General features: G+C 39.1%; 3 protein-coding genes across 10 annotated transcripts in view; 1 reads left to right on the top strand and 2 right to left on the bottom strand.

The window, feature by feature from the left end:
- LOC114653995 (uncharacterized) overlaps window positions 1-14901 on the top strand; it is a 77913-nt gene extending 63012 nt beyond the window's left edge. Inside the window, exons 1-3 of one of the 2 annotated variants that reach the window (XM_028804497.2) lie at window positions 2862-2943; window positions 9350-9858; window positions 14302-14901. In XM_028804497.2, the coding sequence (XP_028660330.2) occupies window positions 2870-2943; window positions 9350-9858; window positions 14302-14804 (1086 nt within the window). In that variant the 5' untranslated portion in view covers window positions 2862-2869 and the 3' untranslated portion in view covers window positions 14805-14901. Of the gene's footprint in view, window positions 1-2861; window positions 2944-9349; window positions 9859-14301 lie in introns of those variants that run through there. The other variant, XM_051929007.1, reaches the window with a different exon arrangement.
- LOC114653822 (aerolysin-like protein) overlaps window positions 1-23819 on the bottom strand; it is a 989661-nt gene that overhangs the window by 767286 nt on the left and 198556 nt on the right. The window lies entirely within an intron of this gene.
- Window positions 1-23819, bottom strand: part of LOC114653829 (uncharacterized) — a 192674-nt gene that overhangs the window by 136874 nt on the left and 31981 nt on the right. The gene's annotated exons all lie outside the window — the stretch shown is intronic.

Here is a 23819-nt window from a genome sequence, read left to right as displayed (position 1 = left end):
ATCGAATAGAATAAATGAATAGGGATATCTGTGTATGAGATATGATAGGGATATCTATATAATAAGTGTTTAAAAAGGAAAAAAATGCACTGAAAAGTACAGTTTTACAAATTAGAAGATAAAACCCAAAAGTAATATCGAACGCTCAAACATGTTCCCTACACAGATAAATATCGCATTTATAATGAATTTATGTGAATTTATGTGAATTTCCCATTGGGATTAATAAAGTATCTATCTATCTATCTATCTATCTGAAGCGGCCGGCACTCTGCTGCAGCTTACATACACAGCGGTGGTGTCCGACCGGCGCGGAACGCTACGACTATTAAGTACGACGATTATTTTGTTACAATTCGTAGTACCTAATAATTACACAATTGGTGTACATGTTAAAAAACGAAAATTAAAATGTTTTTAATGTAGAAGCATGTATTTAAGTATATTAAAATACGTGTTTACTTTTATGTATTGAATAGCTTGTGTAATTGTGCCATATCTTAATCTATAGTTTCTGATATGCGGGTGTTAGTTTAAAAATGTTTAACCACCTTTTCATCCCCTCAGGGGTTACATTTTGAAAAACACCGAAGTTCATGTTTATTTATTTCTTTTGTAGACAATATTTATTAAGTTTGAAGATCAAAGTCTTATTTTCATTTTTTTCTAGACGAATTTGCACCCCTTGTATCACCCCGTAGAAGGTTACATTTGGAAAAATTCAAATATACGTGTTCATTTTTTATTGAATTGTCTGTATACCAATTTTTGTGTTTCTTAGTTAAGTAGTTTTTGGTTTTTGAGCAATTTTCGGTGTATGACAGAATAAAAATAGCACCTATTTTGCAGTTGTGCATGTGGTTTTATTTTAACTACTCTATTAATTAATAACAGGAAAGAGCACATGATGTACAGAAGCAATGGAAACGAGCCTTCGCTGGGTTAATTGATTTCATTACCAAGGACACTAACCTGATTAAACATCTTGAAGTACCAGGGGGCTTCGCTCGCCAACCCCCAGGTTTGTTTTTCCGGAAATACAATTTAAAGAGATTGTTTGTTTAATGGGAATTGTTACATATGCATTATGTTCACTTTTATTTTAAAACTTCATTAAAAACAATATTTGGAATGAACTTTTCTGATATAATTTTTTATGGTCTTCCACTGTTAAATTTTCGTCAGCTGTTATCTCTGATTCGTTAATTTCTTGTGAAAATCCAAATTGCTGCATCGTTAAATCTTCTGCTTCTAACATGTCTTTGATGATCGAAAGAGCCGTTGTGTTGGCTGGGATTGGCTCCAGCAGACCCCTGTGTTAGGATATAGTGGGTTGGAAAATGACTGACTGACTACTTAGGTGTTACTCTCGTTCAAAGTCCACGAACCGTAATGATGTGACGACACATTAACAGCTGATTTTTAAAAAGACAGCAGAAAAAAAACTCATTCGAAAATGTATAACAATTTAATATTTTGGAGCTTATGTAGCATTTTATGAACCGAACATTTCGGGAGGAAAACAAAGAAGCTCTTTGGCAGATCGAGTAATTCTCCAAGCAGCGGCGAACAGGATGGGATGGGGCGAAAAACTCCAAGCAGCCCAAAGCTAACTATGCAAACGCAGATCACGTTATATGAACTGGTCTGAAATCCTTACTCTGTCAGTATACTGTATATGCACGCTGAGCTGAGCTGTGCACCCTGACCGTTGAGCTCCGACTCTACCTAATCCAGCTCGCTGCGGAGGCTACTTGGGACCAGTCGTCCAACATCGTCCACGTCCTCAAATTTGCGAGAAGCAGATCATAGATATGCGATACACTACTTGCCAACTAATAAAAAAGAGTACCGGACCAGCTCTAAAGGTCCGATGCTTACTAAGAGTATACGTGTCGTGTACTCTGTATAATTTTGGCGGGTACTGATCTGCTTCACACAACTGAGAGGAAGTTGCGGATGTTTGCCGACTGACCGACCAACCCACAAGCGTTAACTGGTAACCATCAAGATAATCAGACCGCGATTGAGACATATGAATAATATAAACGTTATTCTGCAATACTAATTGTAATAGCACTGCAGCTATGTACTTTCAACTGCAAACTGAATTGTACAACGTACTAGATTTACATTCAGATAAATACATAACATCTCTTAAATATTAAATATCCCAAATATACCCTGTTTAATATAGAACCTGCCAGTAATGAACATTCTCTGTTTTACTGAACCACATTGAATGTATTTACTATTACAATCTAGAGAAAAGCCAAGCAAAATGACACCTTTTATTGGCTAACTAAAAAGATTACAATATGCAAGCTTTCGAGGCAACTCAGGCCCCTTCTTCAGGCAAGATGTAATCACATGATAATCACATAATCACATCTTGCCTGAAGACGGGGCCTCAGTTGCCTCGAAAGCTTGCATATTGTAATCTTTTTAGTTAGCCAATAAAAGGTGTCATTTTGCTTGGCTTTTCTCTACATTCATAATGGCTAACACGATACAACACCCTAGTACTACTATTATAATCTATTATAACAAACACTAAGAGAGGTAAAATATTAACATGACTGTTAGCTCAAAAGTTCTCTCTAATGTTTGACCCCTTACTTGTGAACCTGCACATAACTTACATTTGGTCAGCAGTCGCCCAAACGTAAAACTTTCTTTGGCGTCTCCAGCAGTATTATCTTTAATGTTGGGAGTGTCACTTGCGCACTGCACACGATGCCGGCATTCACGTGACAGGACTTCAGCGCCCTAAAGCCACATGACCCCTTTTTGGAGCAGGTACTGTATATAAGGCTACGCGAGGCTGATTTAAACACTCAGCTGTTTTAAATACGAGACCGTTCAGAGAATGGATCAAAGAATGGCTTTCAGGTTTCTACGTTCCGTACAGACAACTGCTCCACGTTGCTCCGTTGAAGCTAGGTAAGTAAACATTTTAAAATGCGTTCTTTTTTTAACCTTACAACTCGGAATGTTTAATATTTTACAATCAAACAATTTTCAGACATTACAACACAGAGGTTAGAACTACTGTCATATAGCTCAGGTGGCTTGGGTTCGGACATGGTCTGTATTGAACGCGATCACTCCATAAGTGCACAAGCTGCAGGGTGCCCGGTTGGGTTTCTTCGAAACTGCTCCGATCTGATGAAATGTACCGTAAAATGGACGTGTCCTCTCTAAATTCATATTAACATAACAGCCAAAACTTTCTCTCTGTGTTTTTTAATGGTATTATAACCGAGATTTGTGTGCGTTTGCTTAGACGCTGGTCGTTAATAAAGAAACGGAGCAAAGAAGAGTGGAAAGGAGAGTTCTCAGAGTTTATTGTCAAAAGTTCACACATACCGACTCTGTTGCGCACGACTGCGAAAACTGATAACGCCTTATTTTCTATCACATCCCCAAGGGGACAAAATACACACAGTAGGCAGCCTCATAAGGGAAATCAATTTAAGAAACATACACTGGAGGCGGCCTTGTATCATTCCAATATCATTTTTAGTTTACAAATGAGCCTCTCAGCTAACCTTGATTTTGTTATCTGTAGCTGTCAATAACATTTTAGTTAACACACAATAGACACTAACGGACTGCTCCGGGCTTAACAAAATGTCTTCAAATAGTATAGCAGCAGGTAAGAATATTACAAAAGACCTAATAGCACCCAGGGTTAGATTAGAATTTACAGTAGGTCCCTCGGAGGATGGTAGTTTCATATGCAATATTAGATGCCAGCTTTATTGGATAGCAGGTGGAACTAAATATAATTGTAGGGAAAACTGAAAGGTAACGGGATACTGAAACCAATAACCAGTTAGAGGACTGTAGAATAAAGCAAACAGTAATAGAAATAGATTGAATAGAAAATATTTTCATAACTTTATAATGTTCTCATTGTTTCTGCATATACACTTCCCCGAAGATGCATTATTATTTGTCTAAAATTCCTACTACATTGTGTTGGGAAACACTAATTATCCAAGTTTTTATGATTATACTGGAGACAGTGGTGTACAGTATGTCATTTGAGGTCAAGATATACCAATATCTCTGATTCATTTACTTTCGTAATTAATTTTTGTTTTTGGATCATTATTGTAATAACTGGAATTGCCAAGCACAGCAGACAGTCGCTATTTCACAACAGTTCGCTGCCACCAACTTTTTTATTATTGCTTAGGTCCGGTTTGAGTCCGAACAATTCATGCACCTTAATATTTAAACACAAAAAAAATAATTAATAAATTGTGTGCCTTATATCAACAGGGTTCTTTCTAAAGCGAATAAAGCACCTAAATTACTAGTGAACAGACAATAATTCACGTAAGTTAAGAATAATATTTCAATCAAATCATCACTTCCAAAATCGTGAATAAAGGAATCCTCAACCATAAATGTCACAGGCAGAGGATACCCATCATCCCCAATCCCCCCGACTTACTTATCCCACCTTATAATCAACTCCTCCCGAAAATAAAATATACTTCAATCTCTGTGTCGCACACACATTGATTAAAACTAGTCCTCCCTTTCCAGGGAAATTGTGCTGTCAGTCCTTAACGTTTCAGCCTCACTTAAGACTCGCTGGCATCTTAATTGTGACCAACTTAATCAAAAGTAATTTTAAAGGATTAGCCCCAAAAATCTCTACCTGTCTGGATGCCTCCACTCAGCTACTTCTATACGCCCCCTTATCACTTTCCGCGTGCTCTGTGCTTGCAAATCCCCTACTTAAATATTCCCATTCAGCAGGCGCACCATCTGCAGCGTAATTGCGCCAGATATTTAAGCAATCTATCAATCACATCAGCAAGTTAATTACAACATTTATTCCATTGTAGAACTATATTTTACGATTTTGTATAACTTAATTCTTTCTTTAATTTATGTTTGTACTTGATTGACTGCAGTTTTGATATTGTAGCGGCTCAATGGATGGATTCTCCGCTCTTCACATGGCTCTTTGAGGTGATTTGCTAACCTTAAAGGGTGGCTCGCCCCTGCCACTGGTGATGTAATTTCAGCTCATACTTGGATCACTCATCCCTGGTTATAATATATAATATTAGTCATTTAGCCCGTTACAATAACGGGCGCTAGAACAGTAGTGCATGAACATTAGTAGGAACAGTCTATATTAAATGGCTAGGGACTTTGACCTCATTCTTTTTGTTGGTTGTATTTTTCTTTCTTTCAGCCTTTCTTTTGTTGATGTTTACTTGCTGAGCTGACCGTTCTTCGTGGGCTGCCGCCGTGTATTGTGTGTCTTTAATTTTCTGTGACAGTAATACTGTCTTGTACGGCTCTATTCAAGGGCGCGCACAAAAAGGCGAGCTTCAAAAGGGCGACCTCGATTAAGCGCGGCGAATAAAGGCGTTCATAGATAATTTAGTTCAAATTGCTCTGGAATATGTGAAGAGCAACAAAGGTGAAGATCTTAATTTACGCGCGCCTTTATTCGCTGCGCCCAATTGAGGTCGTCCTTTTGAGGCTCGCCTTTTTGTGCGCGCCCTTATTGAAGGATACCGGCTTGTACGACCGCTGGCTTGTACGTCCGTAATATACCTTTAATTTTCTCTGGCGGTAATACAGGCGTGCGCGTCGGGAATATGCCTTTAATGTCCTCTGACAGTAATACTGGCTTGTATGTGGTTGTAATATGCGTCACTGGGCAATCCTCCGAATACTGTTCACAAATTATTTAACAACTGTTTTCCTATCGAGTGAACAATACTACACTGAAAGCCGCGAAAAAACATTTATTGCAAGACAATAAGAGGTATTTCCAATATTTTGTATTAATTCCAGCACAACAGCTGCAACGTCTCTTAGTGGTAACGGTTCAACACGGAGCAACTAAATGTTGTAGTTATCGCTGAGCAAATGCATATAATTGCCGAAAAGATTGCGTTTGTGGCAGTTGCGCCACTGAAAGGTCGACAAGTAACTGGCGAACAGTCCACGGCTTGTACCGCTTTGGTAGCGCAGCTTCTGCTTCGCCAGCATCCACAACCCTTCTATAGTCTCCGTATGAATTTCCTCGTGTACTGGATCCACAAACTTTTCGGCATGAACAATGACAGCATGTTGGTAAATGCCGTTATTCATCAGCCCAACATTCTGATACCCTCTCCATGCGTCGGTAACGACTGTTGTCCCCGGTAAAACATGAGCACTGATGATGCGTTCCAATGTTGGAGCATCACGTCTCTGCACGTTGTTAAATAATTTGGGACCGGTATTCGGAGGATTGCCCGTCACTGTACTGTGTACCGTCCTGTCGCAGTAATACTGGTTTGTATTTCCGTAAAACGCCCTTAACTGTCTCTGACAGTAATATCGCGCATCACACCGTGCCCCGCGCATGCGCACTTCACCAGAAGACACCCACACACGGACACCTGGACGCACTTAGGGATTTTATATATATAGATATTATATAACACCCAAGGGGGCGGCACAGTGACGCAGTGGGTAGCGCTGCTGCCTCGCAGTTGGGAGACCTGGGGACCTGGGTTCGCTTCCCGGGTCCTTCCTGCGTGGAGTTTGTATGTTCTCCCCGTGTCTGCGTGGGTTTCCTCCCACAGTCCAAAGACATGCAGGTTAAGGTGGATTGGCGATTCTAAATTGGCCCTAGTGTGTGCTTGGTGTGTGGGTGTGTTTGAGTGTGTGTCCTGCAGTGGGTTGGCACCCTGCCCAGGATTGGTTCCTGCCTTGTGCCCTGTGTTGGCTGGGATTGGCTCCAGCAGACCTCCGTGACCCTGTGTTCGGATTCAGCGGGTTGGGAAATGGATGGATGGATAACACCCAAGGTACATAAATATACCTGGGGGAGTTCAGAGAGCAAAATGACAGTTTGGGTCAAATGACAATCCCCAAGCATATTGTGTAAGGGGGAACATATAATCGGGCGGCACGGTGGCGCAATGGGTAGCGCTGCTGCCTCGCAGTTGGGACACCTGGGGACCTGGGTTCGATTCCCGGGTCCTCCCTCCGTGGAGTTTGCATGTTCTCCCCGTGTCTGCGTGGGTTTCCTCCCACAGTCCAAAGACATGCAGGTTAGGTGGATTGGAGATTCTAAATTGGCCCTAGTGTGTGCTTGGTGTGTGGGTGTGTTTGTGTGTGTGTCCTGCGGTGGGTTGGCACCCTGCCCAGGATTGGTTCCTGCCTTGTGCCCTGTGTTGGCTGGGATTGGCTCCAGCAGACCCCCGTGACCCTGTGTTCGGATTCAGCGGGTTGGAAAATGGATGGATGGATGGATGGAACATATAATCGGCGGATAACTTTAAGTTGAGTTTATTGATGATTAGGGATCCTTGAAATCCAATGAGATATTTTTGTTAACTAATTTCTGAAAACAAACCAAAAATCGTTTTAAAGTCTCATGAGCCATCAAAGATCACCCTTTGTGCTGTAAAATTTTCCTTTAGTTGTGGATCATCAAGAATAGATAGATGGGCAAAATGGCAAAGTATCTATATTTCAAATGAAATCACCAACATATTAAAGTGCACATCAAATGAGGTGATCTGAATACTTTCTCAATCCACTGTATATACAAAAAAAGAGTGACAGACGTCTAATAATGCGGTGGTCTGGCGCCCTGCCCAGGGATTTTGTTCCTGCCCTGTGCCCTGTGTTGGCTGGGATTGGCTCCAGCAGACCCCCGTGACCCTGTGTTAGGATATAGCAGGTTGGATAATGGATGAATGGATGGACGTCTAATAGTGTTCATTTACATCTTGATAAATCTATCAAATTGAAAAATGTTTGAAAGGAAGGCACAATCTTTTTGTGTAAAGTTAGGTATAGTTTCTTTCTCTTATAAAGTCCCATTGGCAAATTTAACACAAGCAAGATTAAACACTTTACATGGGTAATGTTATTTTTTTTCCTCAAGCCACATTAGATAAAGACAGATAAAGTATCAGGCACTTGGTATGGTGTAGTGGTTAAGGCTCTGTGCTTCAAATCCTGACTATGAGCAAGTTACTTGACCTACCTGTGCTCCATTTGAGTAGGACATCTGTGACTAATAGTCCAATAAGAAATCCACAGAATAAGTCATTAGATGTTGATAAGGGTTTGATGTTCGCTGTCAGTTGTAAAAGGGAAAGCTGACTGATGTGTCCTGCGGTGGGTTGGCACCCTGCCCAGGATTGGTTCCTGCCTTGTGCCCTGTGTTGGCTGGGATTGGCTCCAGCAGACCCCCGTGACCCTGTGTTCGGATTCAGCGGGTTGGAAAATGGATGGATGGATGGAAGTTGACTGATGGATGAAATAACCAATGAAATCTACAGATTCAGACACCAGCTGTGAGTGATTCTGAACTTGCACATGCGCACGAATGTTACGGCTGTGGTTTTAATACATTTGCCGGCAACTGCAAGCTCGCATACAGTTTATGCAGAAAAACTAGTAAAAATTAAAATGAAAATTACAAAATTAATGTTATTAATGTTTTCATTTTCTCGTTTTCATTTTGTTCTAGTTAGTCAGACATGTTTTCCTTCTTATTGTAGTTTTAATGAACAAAACTTTTATTTTCTCGTTACCGATATGTTTCATTTTATTTTTGTTTTAACGGGAATAACACTGCGTGCAATACTGTCATTCCAAATGTCCTGTTCTCTGTCCTTTTTGAGGGTTGATTGGGCTGTTCTTCTAACAGCAGGAACTTTTGCCCCAGGGACAGAGGACTCAAAAGTGTTGCAGTGAGATGGCAGGGAGTTAAGGAACCTGCATGACGAGGACAACACCACGATCCGCTGGCAAAGGAGTGGCGAAGCTTAAAGAGGCTGCTAATGGTGAAGTCTGCCTGAGAACGCAAAAGTGAAGTCGGCTTGATCTTTTGCTTGTGCTGCTGAATCTCGCAGATTCCTTCATTGTCATCATGTGACGGAAAGGCGGAAACTCCACCCTTTGGGTCTGAGAGGCATGGCACGCAGTTGATGCTGTAGAGTGGAATTTGGCTACAGAGAAAACTTCTTGTCTATTCAGCAGATGACAGTTCTTTTCAGCGAGACAATCCATGACTGAATCTGGAATCGGTTTCATATTAAATGGTTCTATATGTGTATTTATACTTTCTAGGACCTGTAATTTTCCTCAGGTGTGTTTGTTGTTAAAAAAAGTTCAGTCCAATGCAAATTCTTTCAATCAAGTGATAAAACATGCATAATATTGTATGAAATTAACATAAGCCCCAGTATGAACTTTGAACTTTAATGCCAGGCAACATATTCGATGTGTATAAATATTTATAACAATAAACTGTATTAATTTATAAATTCCCACATGTTGTTTTGTTTTTCTTTTTTTGCAGGGAAAAAACAATGGCTGTCTTTGAGCAAGCTGATGATTACAAACAAAAATTTGTGGCTGAAATAACTGATTCATTTAAAAATGGCATTTGCAAAATTCTACAGCTTGCAAGAGATCTTCAGGCAGTAGACAGGAACCACATGGAAAATGATTCATGGAAAATTCGAATCTCTATTTTAGTTGCTAAAATAACTCTGTCTCAGTCTGAAATGTCTGCCAAGGGCCATGTGGAAAAAGTGGATGGAAAATGTGTAAACCTTGTTTATGAAAAGAAACGGCTTGAAACAGAAGAAAAAGAGAAAAGGGAGAAGTTGTTTTCAATGCAAACGAATTTGAAACATTTGGAGGAGATGCTGAAAAGCTATAAAGAGAGCCTCAACCAGGCAAACCGTAATCTGTCTTCTGCCCAGGAAAATGTAAAGTCTGCCAGGCATAAAGCAAGAGAACAGGAGACTGTCAGAGATGTTGGTATTGGAATGCTGTTTCTACCGTTTATTGGTCCCATAGTAGGTGAGTGAAGGAATTTTTGTCTCCACTTCCAAATCCTGTTCTAACAACAATACCGGATAAGCAGGAAAGTTAACCAAATAAATGCATCAATCAATCAATCAATCAATCAATCAATCAATCAATCAATCAATCAATCAATCACACACGAATTCAGTAAAAATTAAGTCAAAAAATAAAATAAATAAAAAATAAATAAATAAATAAAATTATAAATGCATAAGTGAAAATATAATCCTGAAAGTTAAGTCAAATATACTGATAACAATATCTTACTTAACAAACATATAAATCAAAAGTAGTGAAAAACACGGCAGCACGGTGGCGCAGTGGGTAGCGCTGCTGCCTTGCAGCTGGGAGACCTAGGGACCTGGGTTCGCTTCCCGGGTCCTCCCTGCGTGGAGTTTGCATGTTCTCCCCGTGTCTGCGTTGGTTTCCTCCCACAGTCCAAAGACATGCAGGTTAGGTGGATTGACGATTCTAAATTGTCCCTGGTGTGTGGGGGTGTGTGTGTCCTGCGGTGGGCTGGCACCCTGCCTAAGGTTTGTTTCCTGCCTTGCACCCTGTGTTGGCTGGGATTGGCTCCACTAGACCCCCGTGACCCTGTGTTAGGATATAGCAGGTTGGATGATGTATGGATGGATTTTTGTTAAGTTTTTTGGTTAATATAATTTTTGCCTTTAAACAATTATTTATTCATTGCAGTGCATTTGCTTGTTCATCTTCATTGATTTTTGGCTTTTGCAATTGTTTCTCACTACATTTTTATATACTATTAAGTAAGATGTTGTTATGAATACATTTTAATCTTTCAGGATTAATAACATTCATCTACTCTAATCTGTACTGCACCAGCTATTGTATGTTGTTGGAGACAGGTAACAGGTAACATGTACTCTCAGCAGTGGTCCAGTGCCTGTCTGTGTTGTGTCTCAACCTGTGTTGGCTGGCACTTCCTCTCTCAGGCAGGCAGTGTGACTTATGGGTAAGACTTTGGACTTCAAGCCCTGAAATTGAGGGTTCAGATCCTACATCTGGCACTGTGTGAACTCATGCAAGTCAATTTAGCTGAATGTCCTCTAATTGTAAAAGCAAAAGAAATGTAACCAACTGTATCTCAAATATTGTAAGTCAGTTTGGATAAAGATGTCAGCCAAAAAGATTAATGTGAATTACATTCCCATAAAGCCTTCTTCTCAGACTCAGTCATTTCGAGGTGCATTGTGGACCTTATAAGTTGCTGTGAAGACATCATCGGTATTTTTGTCAATACTTCAAGTGTTTGAAGGCAATCCTTCTCTGTCTTTCTTTTCCCAGTGTTTCCTGTCTCGATCACATTTGACTGAGAAATTGACCAATCAGATTGCTCTGAGGGAAAAGACACACAGAGACATTAGCGTTTTTTTTTCAATAGATTGATTTTCAACTTATTTATTATGTTTTATTTATTATTATTTAATGTTGTATTATTTTTTGTTATTTTTTTGTTTAACTTTCCTGCTTATGTAGTACTTTTGTTAGTATAACAGCAATAAACAGAAACAGGCTAATCAATAGGTTATTTACAATTTTTGGAGATCTATGGTTACTTCTTCTGTTTTACATCCTATAATAATCAATGCCCTATGATAATTTATGAACAGTACTAATTTTTCCACTATTTATGCCTGTTCCTGGACTCTCCTCGTGACCATGTCTCTGATTTGACATTTACTCAGAACTACAACTACTGCTTGGCATTGTATTTGAGAGCTGTCTGAAGTTTAGTGCTCTGCTGAAGCATAGTTTTGTCGCTTTGTTAGTTCATTACTCTAGTGTGGTGAGTGATGTACTGTATTATTTACTGTTTCTAATGGTTCCACATATTTCTACTATCTATTCATTTTCTGATCCACATATCCAGTTCTTTGTAACAGGGACATTTTGCCAATTCTGGAAGTACTAAACACAAGGTAGAAACCAACTTTGAGTTGGACATCATTTTTTTGCAGTGCATCTACATTTGCAGTGGCTCAGTTTAAATTTACCAGTTAACTTGAACCTGTTTCAGATGTTGGGGCAAAAAAGAGAACTTGTTGTAATAACAATGCAGTCCTGCACCCCACAGTAATTTAATCCTTGCATTTTGCCCAACACTTTTCTTTTCAATCATGTCATATTTTCTGACTGTTACTGTTCTTTTTGTTCCAGTTCACATTCATTTGACATCACTTTTCTAATTTATCCAACTGTTTTTTTTTTCCCAGCTGCCTTCTGTCATCAACAGTTGTTAGAGCACTCCATCATATCAAAAAGCACTACTACTAAGAAGAGAATGCAAAAGGAGCTGGCAGGGAAAATATTTATCAAGAAATGTTATTAATAGACAAAGACTTGCAACCCTAACAAATCATGGTTAACATGTAACTCTGAATACTTAACATTTCAAGAGAACATATTTAATTAGCTGGTACACAAAGATTATATCTTTATAAAATTCTGGTAATGGTGGGTTGGAGAGGTTGTCATCCATTTGTTCTGGGGTTGTGCAGTATCTTCAGACTTAAAGCAATGGCTCAGCTGATAATATTACTCTTACTACTTTTTCTTCACATTGCTACCTTCTCTATGCAGGTAAAGATCAACAAAACACTCATTTTCTGAATTAACACAACTTTTCTGTATAAAGCCAAATTTCCCCTAGGGGACAAATAAAGATCTATCTATCTATCTATCTATCTATCTATCTATCTATCTATCTATCTATCTATCTATCTATCTATCTATCTATCTATCTATCTATCTATCTATCTATCTATCTATCTATCTATCTATCTATCTATCTATCTATCTATCTATCTATCTATCTATCTATCTATCTATCTATCTATCTATCTATCTATCTCAAAGAAAAACATAAATTATGGAATCCAGCATTTTACTCCCATTCCTAATATAATAGTTTAGAAGAGAGCCCTAAGGAATTTCAGAATGACCATCTTACAAAATGTTTCCTCTTTTCAGGTCAATATACAGGTGAAACAGAGGCAAGCCTTGTTGTTTTTGAGTTCCTCAAAATGGCTAGCTTTAATGTTTAAGAAAATTCTCTTATCCTCTTCAAAGAGGTGAGATTCTTCCAGCTGAGCAAGATAAGTCTACTTGCCAATTGTGAAGTAAAGGCAATTTCAGTTGTTTGTCCTTCTCCACCTTAAGCCCATCTGGAAGTCCACCAAATACAGCTGTTAATGGATTTTGAGGGATTGTGACCCCAAGGCTGCCTGAAAGACATTTAAAGATTTTGGTCCAGAATAATGTTAATTTGGTGCAGGCCCAAAACATGTGACCCAGTGAGGCTGGAACTCGATTGTAACGTTCAGAGGTTGCATTTTGCACTGGAAAGAATTTGGACAATTTTAAACGCGACAGATGTGCTCAATATTTAATTTGGGGTTGATTAATTGTATGCTTTGTGCGTATGGAGCTTGAGCGAGTTCTGTGCGTTGCTACCTTCCTCTCCGTTTCTGAGATGTTGAGTGAGAGATCCTTTTCCCACTGTCCTCTTGGATCTTTGAAAGGGAGGGACTATAAAATGTTTTTATGTATTAAGAAGATGCTATATGAGTCCTCAAGACTGTTCAATGTTTTTTCTTGAATAGAGGTAGGTGGGAGGTGAGGGAAACTGGGCAGGTTTTGTTTAACAAAGTTTCAGATTTGCTGAAAAATTAATTAATGCTTTTACATTGAGCTGACTAGATTACTGCCGTGCACTCCTACTGATCCAACTTTAAAACCAAAGATAAAGATGAAGAGAGAGCCATCACATGAAGAGCGGTGAAGCTATTCTAATGCATTTATTTTCACTGCTGGGTATTGAATTACAGTTTAGAGTAACTGTGGGTTGCTCATGGGCTTACTGAGTGACTACTTGAATCAGACACTAATGTTAAGAAGCATTGGGAGATTTTATTTGCAGAGTATTTTGGGTACATTATCATTTAAACTTGATATTCCAAAAAGATGAGATTTATAAGTTTCAGAGAAAAGATGGATTCAGCCCCAGTGGGAAATGGTTAATCCCAACCTTAATTATTTCAGAATATATTCAGGAAGACGTTAGGCTATTTAATTGTGCTGTGCTTGTAGGATGAGAATCTTGGGTGTTGACATTTCTGTGTGGTTGGATTATCTTGGAATAGAAACATTCCAGTTTTTAACGGTTGGACAAGACCTCAGTCATTAGGCACTGGTTCTGTTATGTGCAGGTTTACAGGTATTTTTTTTACACTGTGGTCGTCAGTGTAATTTGCTGTGGCACAGTTTTGTAAGTTTTATAGTATTTTTTTAATGGATACCACCCTCTTTTTCCACTAAGTGAGATTTTCACGCGTTTCATGCCTAAATGTTTAAATTTAAATGCACAGAGACACATTTTAACAAGCATATCCACTCTTATATATCTATTTACAGGAGGAATAATGATTGGTGTGGGTCAGACGGCCATGGAAAATGCTGAGCATGCTGAGAGAGTTGCACAAGAAAATGCAGACAGTTGGAAAAGTGAAGTTGCTAAGCATAACACAAATTTCTGGGAATACATAAACAAAATAAATCTCCAAAAAAAAGATATTGATTTAATCAGTGGGCGCTTGCAGAAAATTTCATGCGAGTTGAAGAGCCTGTCTCAGGTACGCCTGGAGATGGGTGAGGTTCAGAAGAAGCTGAAGGATGCCACCTTTTATCTGAGCACACTGGCTGGGAAAATGCAGGCAGCGGAGGTGCAAACCAGGATCGTCGTTTTCTTTGATCCATTAATTAATATTTTACATGATATCACCCAATATTTATGCAAACAAAAGAACCTGGAGCTCTTCCAGCTGCATGTTGAGCCAATGATCAAGCAACTGAAAGAAGAGAATGCCCGCCTGAAAGCTATCTGTGACGATGACAGTGAATCCATCCAGTTTTATTAAGCAGGGAAATATTAATTGCATGTAAAGCATGTAACACTTTTGATTTTACTGTGTTAAGAGTGGGACTGCAAAACAAAATAACAGTGTGACAAACTACTCATGAGGTAGAATTGCTTTATCTTCATTTAATTCCTCTTTTTTTCTTGCAATGACAAGGAAAGCCTTGACTTCTTCCTTAAATACAGTCATGGCCAAAAGTTTTGAGAATAAGGTTTTGAGACACAAATATTAATTTTCACAAACTTTGCTGCCTCAGTTTTTATGATGGCATTTTTCATATACTCTAGAATGCACGATAATAGTGAAAAGTGAATACACTTGACTTGAGCATTCATAGTATTCATCCTCGTTCTCTGTACATTTAGCATTCGTTTGCTCAGAGGTTGATGCGCTTGCTGCTTCCTGGGCAGCTCTTCTTTACTCCACCCTAGCGGCCCGCTGCTTCTCTTCTTTTGTCGGCATCTTTTCGCGTTAAAACTGATTATTAGTTTTTGTGTTGCAATTACTTAGTACGTTTTCTTTAATTTTTCACTTAAGTCTTCAATCTGCCTCAAGAATGATTAGCGAAGGTGGTAGGGAATGAGAACGGCGCCCATACGCATGCGCCTCACGGCTGCTTTGCTGCGTGCTGGCGAGAGTTGATTCTACAATAAAATAAAATTAAAACAAAAAGAGTAATAAAAATCATCACCCTGAAAGCGGATAGTGGGCGTCACGTACTATATGTGTATGAAATTTCAAGTCAATAGGTGAAACGGTTTGCGAGCTACAGGTGATTTAAAATCCTAGACAGATAAACGAACAGCCACGGTAGCGTATTATATAAGAAGATACAGTAATGTATATCCATTATTCAACTCACTGCATTCAATAATTAATGTCTTGTTTCCTTCAGAGAGAGATAGACCTTTTTTTTAAGACTTTTTAATGTATTTTTTATTCATTTTTCCAATTCTTATATCTGCCAGGTGTAATAATTTAGTGTAAATGAACTTATTAGATTTTCACACATGAAAGAAATACCTCTCTAATTTTATAGAAAATACAAGCAACAGTAACAAAGACTGTGCAGTTTAATTCTTTTCTTTCTTTGCATTTATATAGCGCTTTTCTCACTACTCAAAGCGCTCAGCAATTGCAGGTTAAGGACCTTGCTGAAGGGCCCAACAGAGCAGAGTCCCTATTGGCATTTACGGGATTCGAACCGGCAACCTTCCGATTGCTAGTGCAGATCCCTAGCCTCAGAGCCACCACTCCGCCTTTGCATAATTACAATAAAGTCACATCAGAAGTAGTAGAAAAGAATAAAGACACAATACAGAATGTTCTGGGTTGCACTTTGGGGACTGTTTGTAATCTCTGAATTATTATGGAATAGCAAGCTTTCAAATAAATATACATGAAGATACATTTTCATTTTCTTTTGTTGTATACAGTAGACCTGTTTAAATCAACCATGCACAGATCTGCCTATATGACTTCAAAATAATGTTATCTTAAAAGCCAATTAAAGAAAACTTAACCAGAAGCTGAGCAGAAATTGGGTAGATCACATGTGAGATAAAACAAACCAAAATATTACAATTTTTGATTGCAATAAAGTAAATGCTGCAATCAAGACAAACCACATCAGTTCTCCTCTCCCCTTTAGTATAATATTATTATAATATTTAAATAAAACATTTTGTATGGAAAAATAAAATAAAGCACTAAAAATGCTATTTTTATAAATTCAGACCTATATGAATGTCATACTCCTATCTTCACCCTGTAAGCTGCTGTGGCACATGGTCAGAAGCTTTGCCTCAGGCACGGACATTCGAGGTTAGATCCCCGTAAGGGAAGCAAAGGTGCGTACGCCTGATGACCACCAATGAGGGCAAAACACATGCCGTGTACCCTTTGTATTATTTGGCAGGTACTGTATCATATATATATACTGTACACACTAATCAGCCACAACATTATAAACACCTGCCTAATATTATGTAGGTCCCTCTCATGCCACCAAAACAGCTCTGACCCATCTAGGCTTAGACTCCGCATGACCTCTGAAGGTTTATATCTGTTACCAAGATGTTAGCATTAGATTCTTTCAGTCCTAAAAGTTGTGAGGTGGAGACTCCATGGGTCAAACTTGTTTTTCCAGCACACCCCACATATGCTCAATTGGATTTAGATCTGGAAAATTTGGAGACCAAGTCCAATTCCATAACAATTTTTGTAGAGAGGCAGGGAGCATTATTCTACTGAAAGAGCCCACTGCCATCAAGAAATACCCTTGCCTTGAAGGGGTGTTTGTGGTCTGCAACAATCTTTAGGTAAGTGGTACATGTCACAGTAACATCCAAACGAATGCCAGGAGTTAAGATTTCCCAGCAGAACATTGCCGAAAGCATCACAATGCCTGCGCTGGCTTACCTTCTTCCCATAGTGTGTTCTGCTATCATCACTTACCCAGGGAAATGATGGACTTGATCTAAAAGAAAATGATTTTTCAGATCCGCCTACCTTGTTCCATTGCTTCATGGTCCAATTTTGATGGCCATGTGCACATTGTAGGTACTTTTTGCCGTGGACAGGGGTGTGACCGATTTGTGGCTATGTAGCCCAACACACAACAAGCTGTGATGCTCTGTGTAATCTGACACCATTCTCTCATGGCCAGCATTAAGATTTTCAGCAATCTGTGCTACTGTCACTCTTCTGTGGGATCGGACCAAATAGCCTAGCCTTCACTCCCCATGCGCATCAATGAGCTTTGGTCGCCCATGACCCTGTTGCTGGTTCACCAGTTTTCCTTGCTTGGACCACTTGGGTAGGTCCTATCCACTGCATACCAGGAACGCCTTACAAGACCAGACTTTTGCAGATTCTCTGACCCACATGTCTAGCCATTACAATTTGGCCCTCAAAGTCAATCAATTTTGTATATATATGGCTGTGAGGGGGGAACTATATATATTTTACCAGCAGGCGGCGCCTGGGTGCCTAACTCCCCTGCACTCTACCCCACTCAATACCCAAAGAATAACTGACCGACTAGGCCACCCACTTAAGTGGGGAAAACTGGTACCCAAAGTTAAGTTACTCTCTAGACTGCTACTAAACACAGGTTCTTTTCTCTTTACAAGGATGAGCAATCACCATAGAGAACAATTAAAAATACAATCTTAATAACCTGATTTTTAAAAACATATGAACATCATCATCATCAATGAAACAGAAGAGAACAATTCAATACCAATACAAATTGCACTTGAACAAATACTTGCTGGTCTCAGTCTCTAATGTTTGTCATCCATTCTGTGCAAAACCCTGGCAGTTGCAGGCACAAACATCTTTATTTGTTCAGCTCAAACCCGCCTCCAGAGGTGATCCTCCACATAAGTTCACCTGAAGGGGTGGCTTCCCACTCTGTTCCATCAGCTCCTAAAACGGCACACATACATTGCAAGAATAGGCCTCTCCACTCTAATCAACTTACGTGAACACGGGAAGCTACGGTAAGTGTCTACATCTTCACAAAGAAGACAACAATGGGGGTACTCAAATCTTCTGGGCCTCAAGTATGTTGCAATCCCGGACAACATGAAGAAGTCGATTGGAAATACAAGCTGGGTGATTCCCTAATCTCTTATCTAACTTGCTGCACCTCTCTCCTTTGCGCTAGTTGTACCATTTGTCCTGGATTCTGTCAGTTCAGGCAAAGCACCCACTGAAAGTATTCAGCGTAAATCATCTGGAAATTTGGAAAGGCCAAAAAGCAGCACTTGCTGTCAGGGTGCTGCACACAAACATCTCCAAGTTCAACCAAGGGTCCCACGCACCAAAAACACTGCTGGCCGGCCCTTAAAAAGTGGATGTCCTGCCACCCTTGCCTCACAATTGATCCCAGGCTAAATTAGATCTTCCAAAGTGATGGTGATGAACGTCACAGTAGAGATACAAAAACACCACAACAACACCCATATAATAGTGATAAAACTGCAAAAACATTTTAATAACCCCACTCAGTGTAATACAAAAGTTCCACAAAAGAAAGAAATAAGGAAAATACCACACAAACCCCTAAACTCTCCACCTGGTCCCATGACCTTCAACAACAAGAACATTTATTTATTTAGTATATTTTCATACAAATGATGTACCTCAAAGTGCTTTACAAGATTAAGAAAGAAAAGTACATAAAAATAGAAATATAAAAATAAGATTTGGCAATACTAAATAACAAAGAATAAAGTAAGGTCCAATGGCCAGGAGGACAGAAGCAACAATAAACAAAAAACTCCAGGAGGGCTGGAGAAAAAAAAAAATCTGCAGGGGTTCTGAGGCCACAAGACCACCCAGCCCTCACTGGGCATTCTAACTAACAGAAATGATCTCAATCAGTCCTCATGGTTTTCAGGCTTCACATGGAAGAATTTGATGATGACGGTCATGTGGACATCTGACCTTCAATCCACCAATGTGAGGACTGCATGGTGCCCTGATCAGGTGGCGGAGGCGCAGATCACCTCCACAGAGAACTGGAAAAAGAACAGAAGAGAAAGTAGGGGTTCATATGGATTGCAGAGACCATGATAAAAATGATAATTCAATGCATATACAGAATATCAGGGTTACAGTAAAATTAAGCTATGAGTGAGCCATGTTAAAGTATTGAGTTTTCTAGCAGTTTGTTAAAGTGCTCCACCGTATTAGCCTGTCAAATTTCTATTGGTAAACTATTCCAGATTTTAACAGCAGAAGGCCGCCTAATCTCTACTTTTAAGTTTAGCTCTTGGAATTATAAGCAGACACTCATTTAAAGATCTAAGGTTACGATTTGGGGTGTAAGTTGAAAGCCATTCTGAAATGTAGAACAGAGTGAGATTATTTAAGGCTTTGTAAACCATAAGCAGTATTTTAAATTCAATTCTAAATGACACGGGTAACCAATGTAGTTTCATCAAAACTGGTGTGATGTGCTTGGATTTTGTTTTCCTAGTAAGATTCTTGCAGCTGCATTCTGCACCAGTTGCAACCAGTTGATGTCTTTTTTGGATGGTCCTGAGAGGAGTGCGTTACAGTAATCTAGTTTACTAAAAACAAACATGTGAACTAAGTTTTCAGCATCTTGCAAAATTATAAGGGATCTAACTTTTGCTGTATTCCTTAATTGAAAAAATACTGTCCTGGTAGCCTCATTAATATCCATCCATCCATCCATTTTCCAACCCGCTGAATCCGAACACAGGGTCACGGGGGTCTGCTGGAGCCAATCCCAGCCAACACAGGGCACAAGGCAGGGAACCAATCCCGGGCAGGGTGCCAACCCATCACAGGACCCTCATTAATATGTGACTTAAAATTTAGGTCAGAGTCAATAATGATCCCTAAATTCTTTTAAGCCTAATGAATCAAGTTTATGTCTAATACCCTCACTATATCCATTTTTGCCAATCACTAAGATTTCTATTTTCTCCTTATTTAGTTTGAGAAAATCTACTCTGAAACATAAATGTACAAAATGTGCAATATTAAAGTGGAATAGATATATAAAAGCCAAAAATTACTGATCCACTCATCACGAGATCTAGGTTACCCTTGGCCCATAGGTGCTCGCTAAGAAATGGTTTTAAAAATTTCGTGAATCCAAGCGCGTTCTGTCTGTATGCCTGTCCGCTTTTCATGAGAGAATTACATAACAGATTTAGAGCTGGTTGTTTTTTCTATAATTTGCTTGAACTTTCCGGTTGATTTTGCGACTTCTCTCATCGCACTAAGTACCAGAGTTCGCTTGCGGTACTGATGTATTTATGCAAATCCAACAAAGTGGCTGTGGGCCGAGAGCAGGTGGGCGGGGCCTTCCTCATTCACTCGCCAGCCTCTGTTCGAGTTAGTCTGCGTCTCACCATGTGTTGCACTGTACATTGCCTGCGCTTGTACCTGTTTGTTTGTTCCAACAGACATCATCATCTACAGATTGTTAAGGAGTAACGTTTGACGTTTTTTGAGAGACAGATCAGATCCACGTGTGGTTTACAGCAGGGGTAGGCAACGTCGGTCCTGGAGTGCCACAGTATGTGCAGGTTTTTGTTCCAACCCAGTTCCTTAACGAGAACTCAATTATTGCTGATGAAGCACATATTGCTTAAGTGACATTTTAATGCTTCATTTTAGTGGTCTCGCTTGTTAAGGTTCTCCAACCTTAATTGCTTATTTCAATCTTAAACTGCTGCATTCAGTGTTTTAATTGCTCCTTATTAGCAATAAGATGTAAAACAGGGGTAGGCAACGTCGGTCCTGGTGAGCCGCAGTGGCTACAGGTTTTCATTCCAACCCAATTGCTTAATTAGAAACCAATCATTGCCAATCTCAGACTTTATTTAATTTTATGGCTTGTTAGTCTGTGCAATGTAAGGCTTTTATATCGTAGATTTTTTTCCTTTCCAAGGATATCATCCAAATGATTTGAAGCCTAAAACAGATCATTTTCAGTCTGTCACATTTTTCTATTAAGTGTTTTATTAAATCAAACCGTGCATGATGAACACACACAGATGTAATTGGAAAAAAGCTAGCTGGAGAACTGCTGGCTGCTTTGTCTTTTACATCTTATTGCTAATAAGGAGCAATTAAAACACTGAATGCAGCAGTTTAAGATTGAAATAAGAAATTAAGGTTGGAGAACCTTAACAAGCGAGACCACTAAAATGAAGCATTAAAATGTCACTTAAGCAATATGTGCTTCATCAGCAATAATTGAGTTCTCGTTAAGGAACTGGGTTGGAACAAAAACCTGCACATACTGTGGCACTCCAGGACGTTGCCTACCCCTGGTTTACAGGGTAGCTGCTCATTGCCAGAGATATCACTGCCACGTGCCTTTCCCCCCAAGCGGGGAACGCTTTCCCGTCAGAGTTGAACACGATCAGATACGGTGCCAACGTCTATTGATTTTTAAAGTTTGTCCCGTTTCATTAAGTCAATGTATGTGTGTGTGTGTATGTATGTATGTTCCAGCATCACTTCCGAACGGCTGAAGCAATTTTCATGGCACTTGGTACACATGTTCCTCATCGATTGACTTAAAATACAGTAGGGTGAAATCAACCCTAACCCACCCCCTTCTGACTATGGTGGGAGGGGTGATCTTGCGGTCATATATGCATGTTATCATGCAGTTGACACTGAGAACGACCACCAGAGGGCGAACTGGAGGTGACTGCCAGAATTCTTTATGTTTGAGCAGCACGGCGCCCCTGTTGCTTTCGATATTAAATAGAGCTGGCGAGTTCCGAGCGTCAACTGGATGATAACATACAAACAAGACTGCAAGACAAACACATTAGTGAGTCTTCATTGTTTGTTAATTTATTTTTATTTTTAAAGTTGCTTTTTTTTTTAATTATATGTTTCCTCAAATAATTAAAAAAAAAACACTTTATTTTCCTCCCGGGCAACGCTGGGTATTTCAGCAAGTATGCAATAAATAAGCAAAGATAACACAAAGTTATCCTCTCTCTCACTTCTTATAATTTATGGTGATTCACACACCTCAATATAAATCTTAATATATTAAAAGAACCAAATTTAAAAAGTTTACAGTAAATTCCCATGTGTTTGCTTAAATTAAGTAGAATGTAAGTCTCCTGTAGCTAAATAGAAAATTCTGTTTAACTCTATAAATATGCACAGTATGTATATCAAAATGTAGGTCATAGTGCTATATATATATAGACACTTTAAGAAAAGTAACCAAAACACTTGAGCCTCAACGAAACATCATATACTAGAAAGTTTTTTTCTTTTTTTGTGTATTATCAACTTTTTAAAAATAATTCTAATATAAATCCGAGCAAATAATTTGTACTCTTAATAACATGAAATATACTGTATTCGGTAAAAAAAGGTGAAAAAAAACTTATTTTACGTTAACTGATGTGCAGTTTCATATTTATATTGAAACTAAAAAAGTTTGGATTTTTTTTTCATGAGAGCCGTATCCCCTCATATAGCGGCATCACTGTCTGTTTTGTGATTTCGCAAATAATGTCTCATGAATTTAAAATTTTCAGATAAGACAGATCTATAATTCAGAATAGAGACGACGTGATTACGCATTGTAAGATTACTTTTGATAGCAATAATCTAGAACAATGGAATAAAGTAAAACTTTAACTATCAAGATCATTGATTTAAGTTCAAGTAAAAGGGTAGCGCTGTGTTTACTTCTAGTCCTATAGCTTATTTACTGTCTCTGCGCCACTCACATGGACGAGCGTGCAAAGTTAACACGGGGCTTTAAAATGCCCCCGTATGAATGAGTGCTGGGGTCTCGTGAGCCCTGTGATGGTGCTCCATTCAGGTTTTGTCCAGTAATGGAGAGTCTTCAGGGTCTCCCTGATCATCGAAGAAAAAAAATTGCCTCTACCATCCTAACCTGAATGGATGGATGGATGACCGTCTAAATAAAAACAAACAAACAAACAAACAAACAAAACAATCGTTAATCGATCCCTTCACTCATCCATTTGAACATTACAGCCAATTAATGGACTGCGAGGTGCACCGGCCCATTGCATTTACCACAGGAAAACGTCAAGAGTTCATCTGTCCATTTTCTGAACTCACTTCCAGCTGAATGTAATAATGTGTATATACAGTAAAGTATCTTTGAACCCACTTTAATTAAGCTTATATATATTAGCAGCTGGAGATCCACAAAGGGAGAAAAATGAATCACGTATTATAAAGTAATTTTTATTCCTGAGCTTTCATGCACTACCAGGAGCCTTCATCAGAGAATCTTGGCTATCAGACAAAAACGCCATTAACAGACATTTGGACATAAACCCAGCATATGCAAACTTAAGTAGAACATGTTCATAATAAATAAAACGCTACGACCCAACCCAAACAAATTGTGCTATATATTGCCTTTGATTCTTGTAAGTCTAAGCATTATCCTCTGGTGAAGGCTCCTGGTAGGGGCTGAAAGCTCAGGAATAAAAACTACTTTATGATATG

The sequence above is a fragment of the Erpetoichthys calabaricus genome, chromosome 6 (assembly GCF_900747795.2).
Source record: "Erpetoichthys calabaricus chromosome 6, fErpCal1.3, whole genome shotgun sequence".
Lineage (NCBI taxonomy): Eukaryota > Metazoa > Chordata > Cladistia > Polypteriformes > Polypteridae > Erpetoichthys > Erpetoichthys calabaricus.
This window is presented reverse-complemented; position numbering and strand designations above follow the sequence as displayed.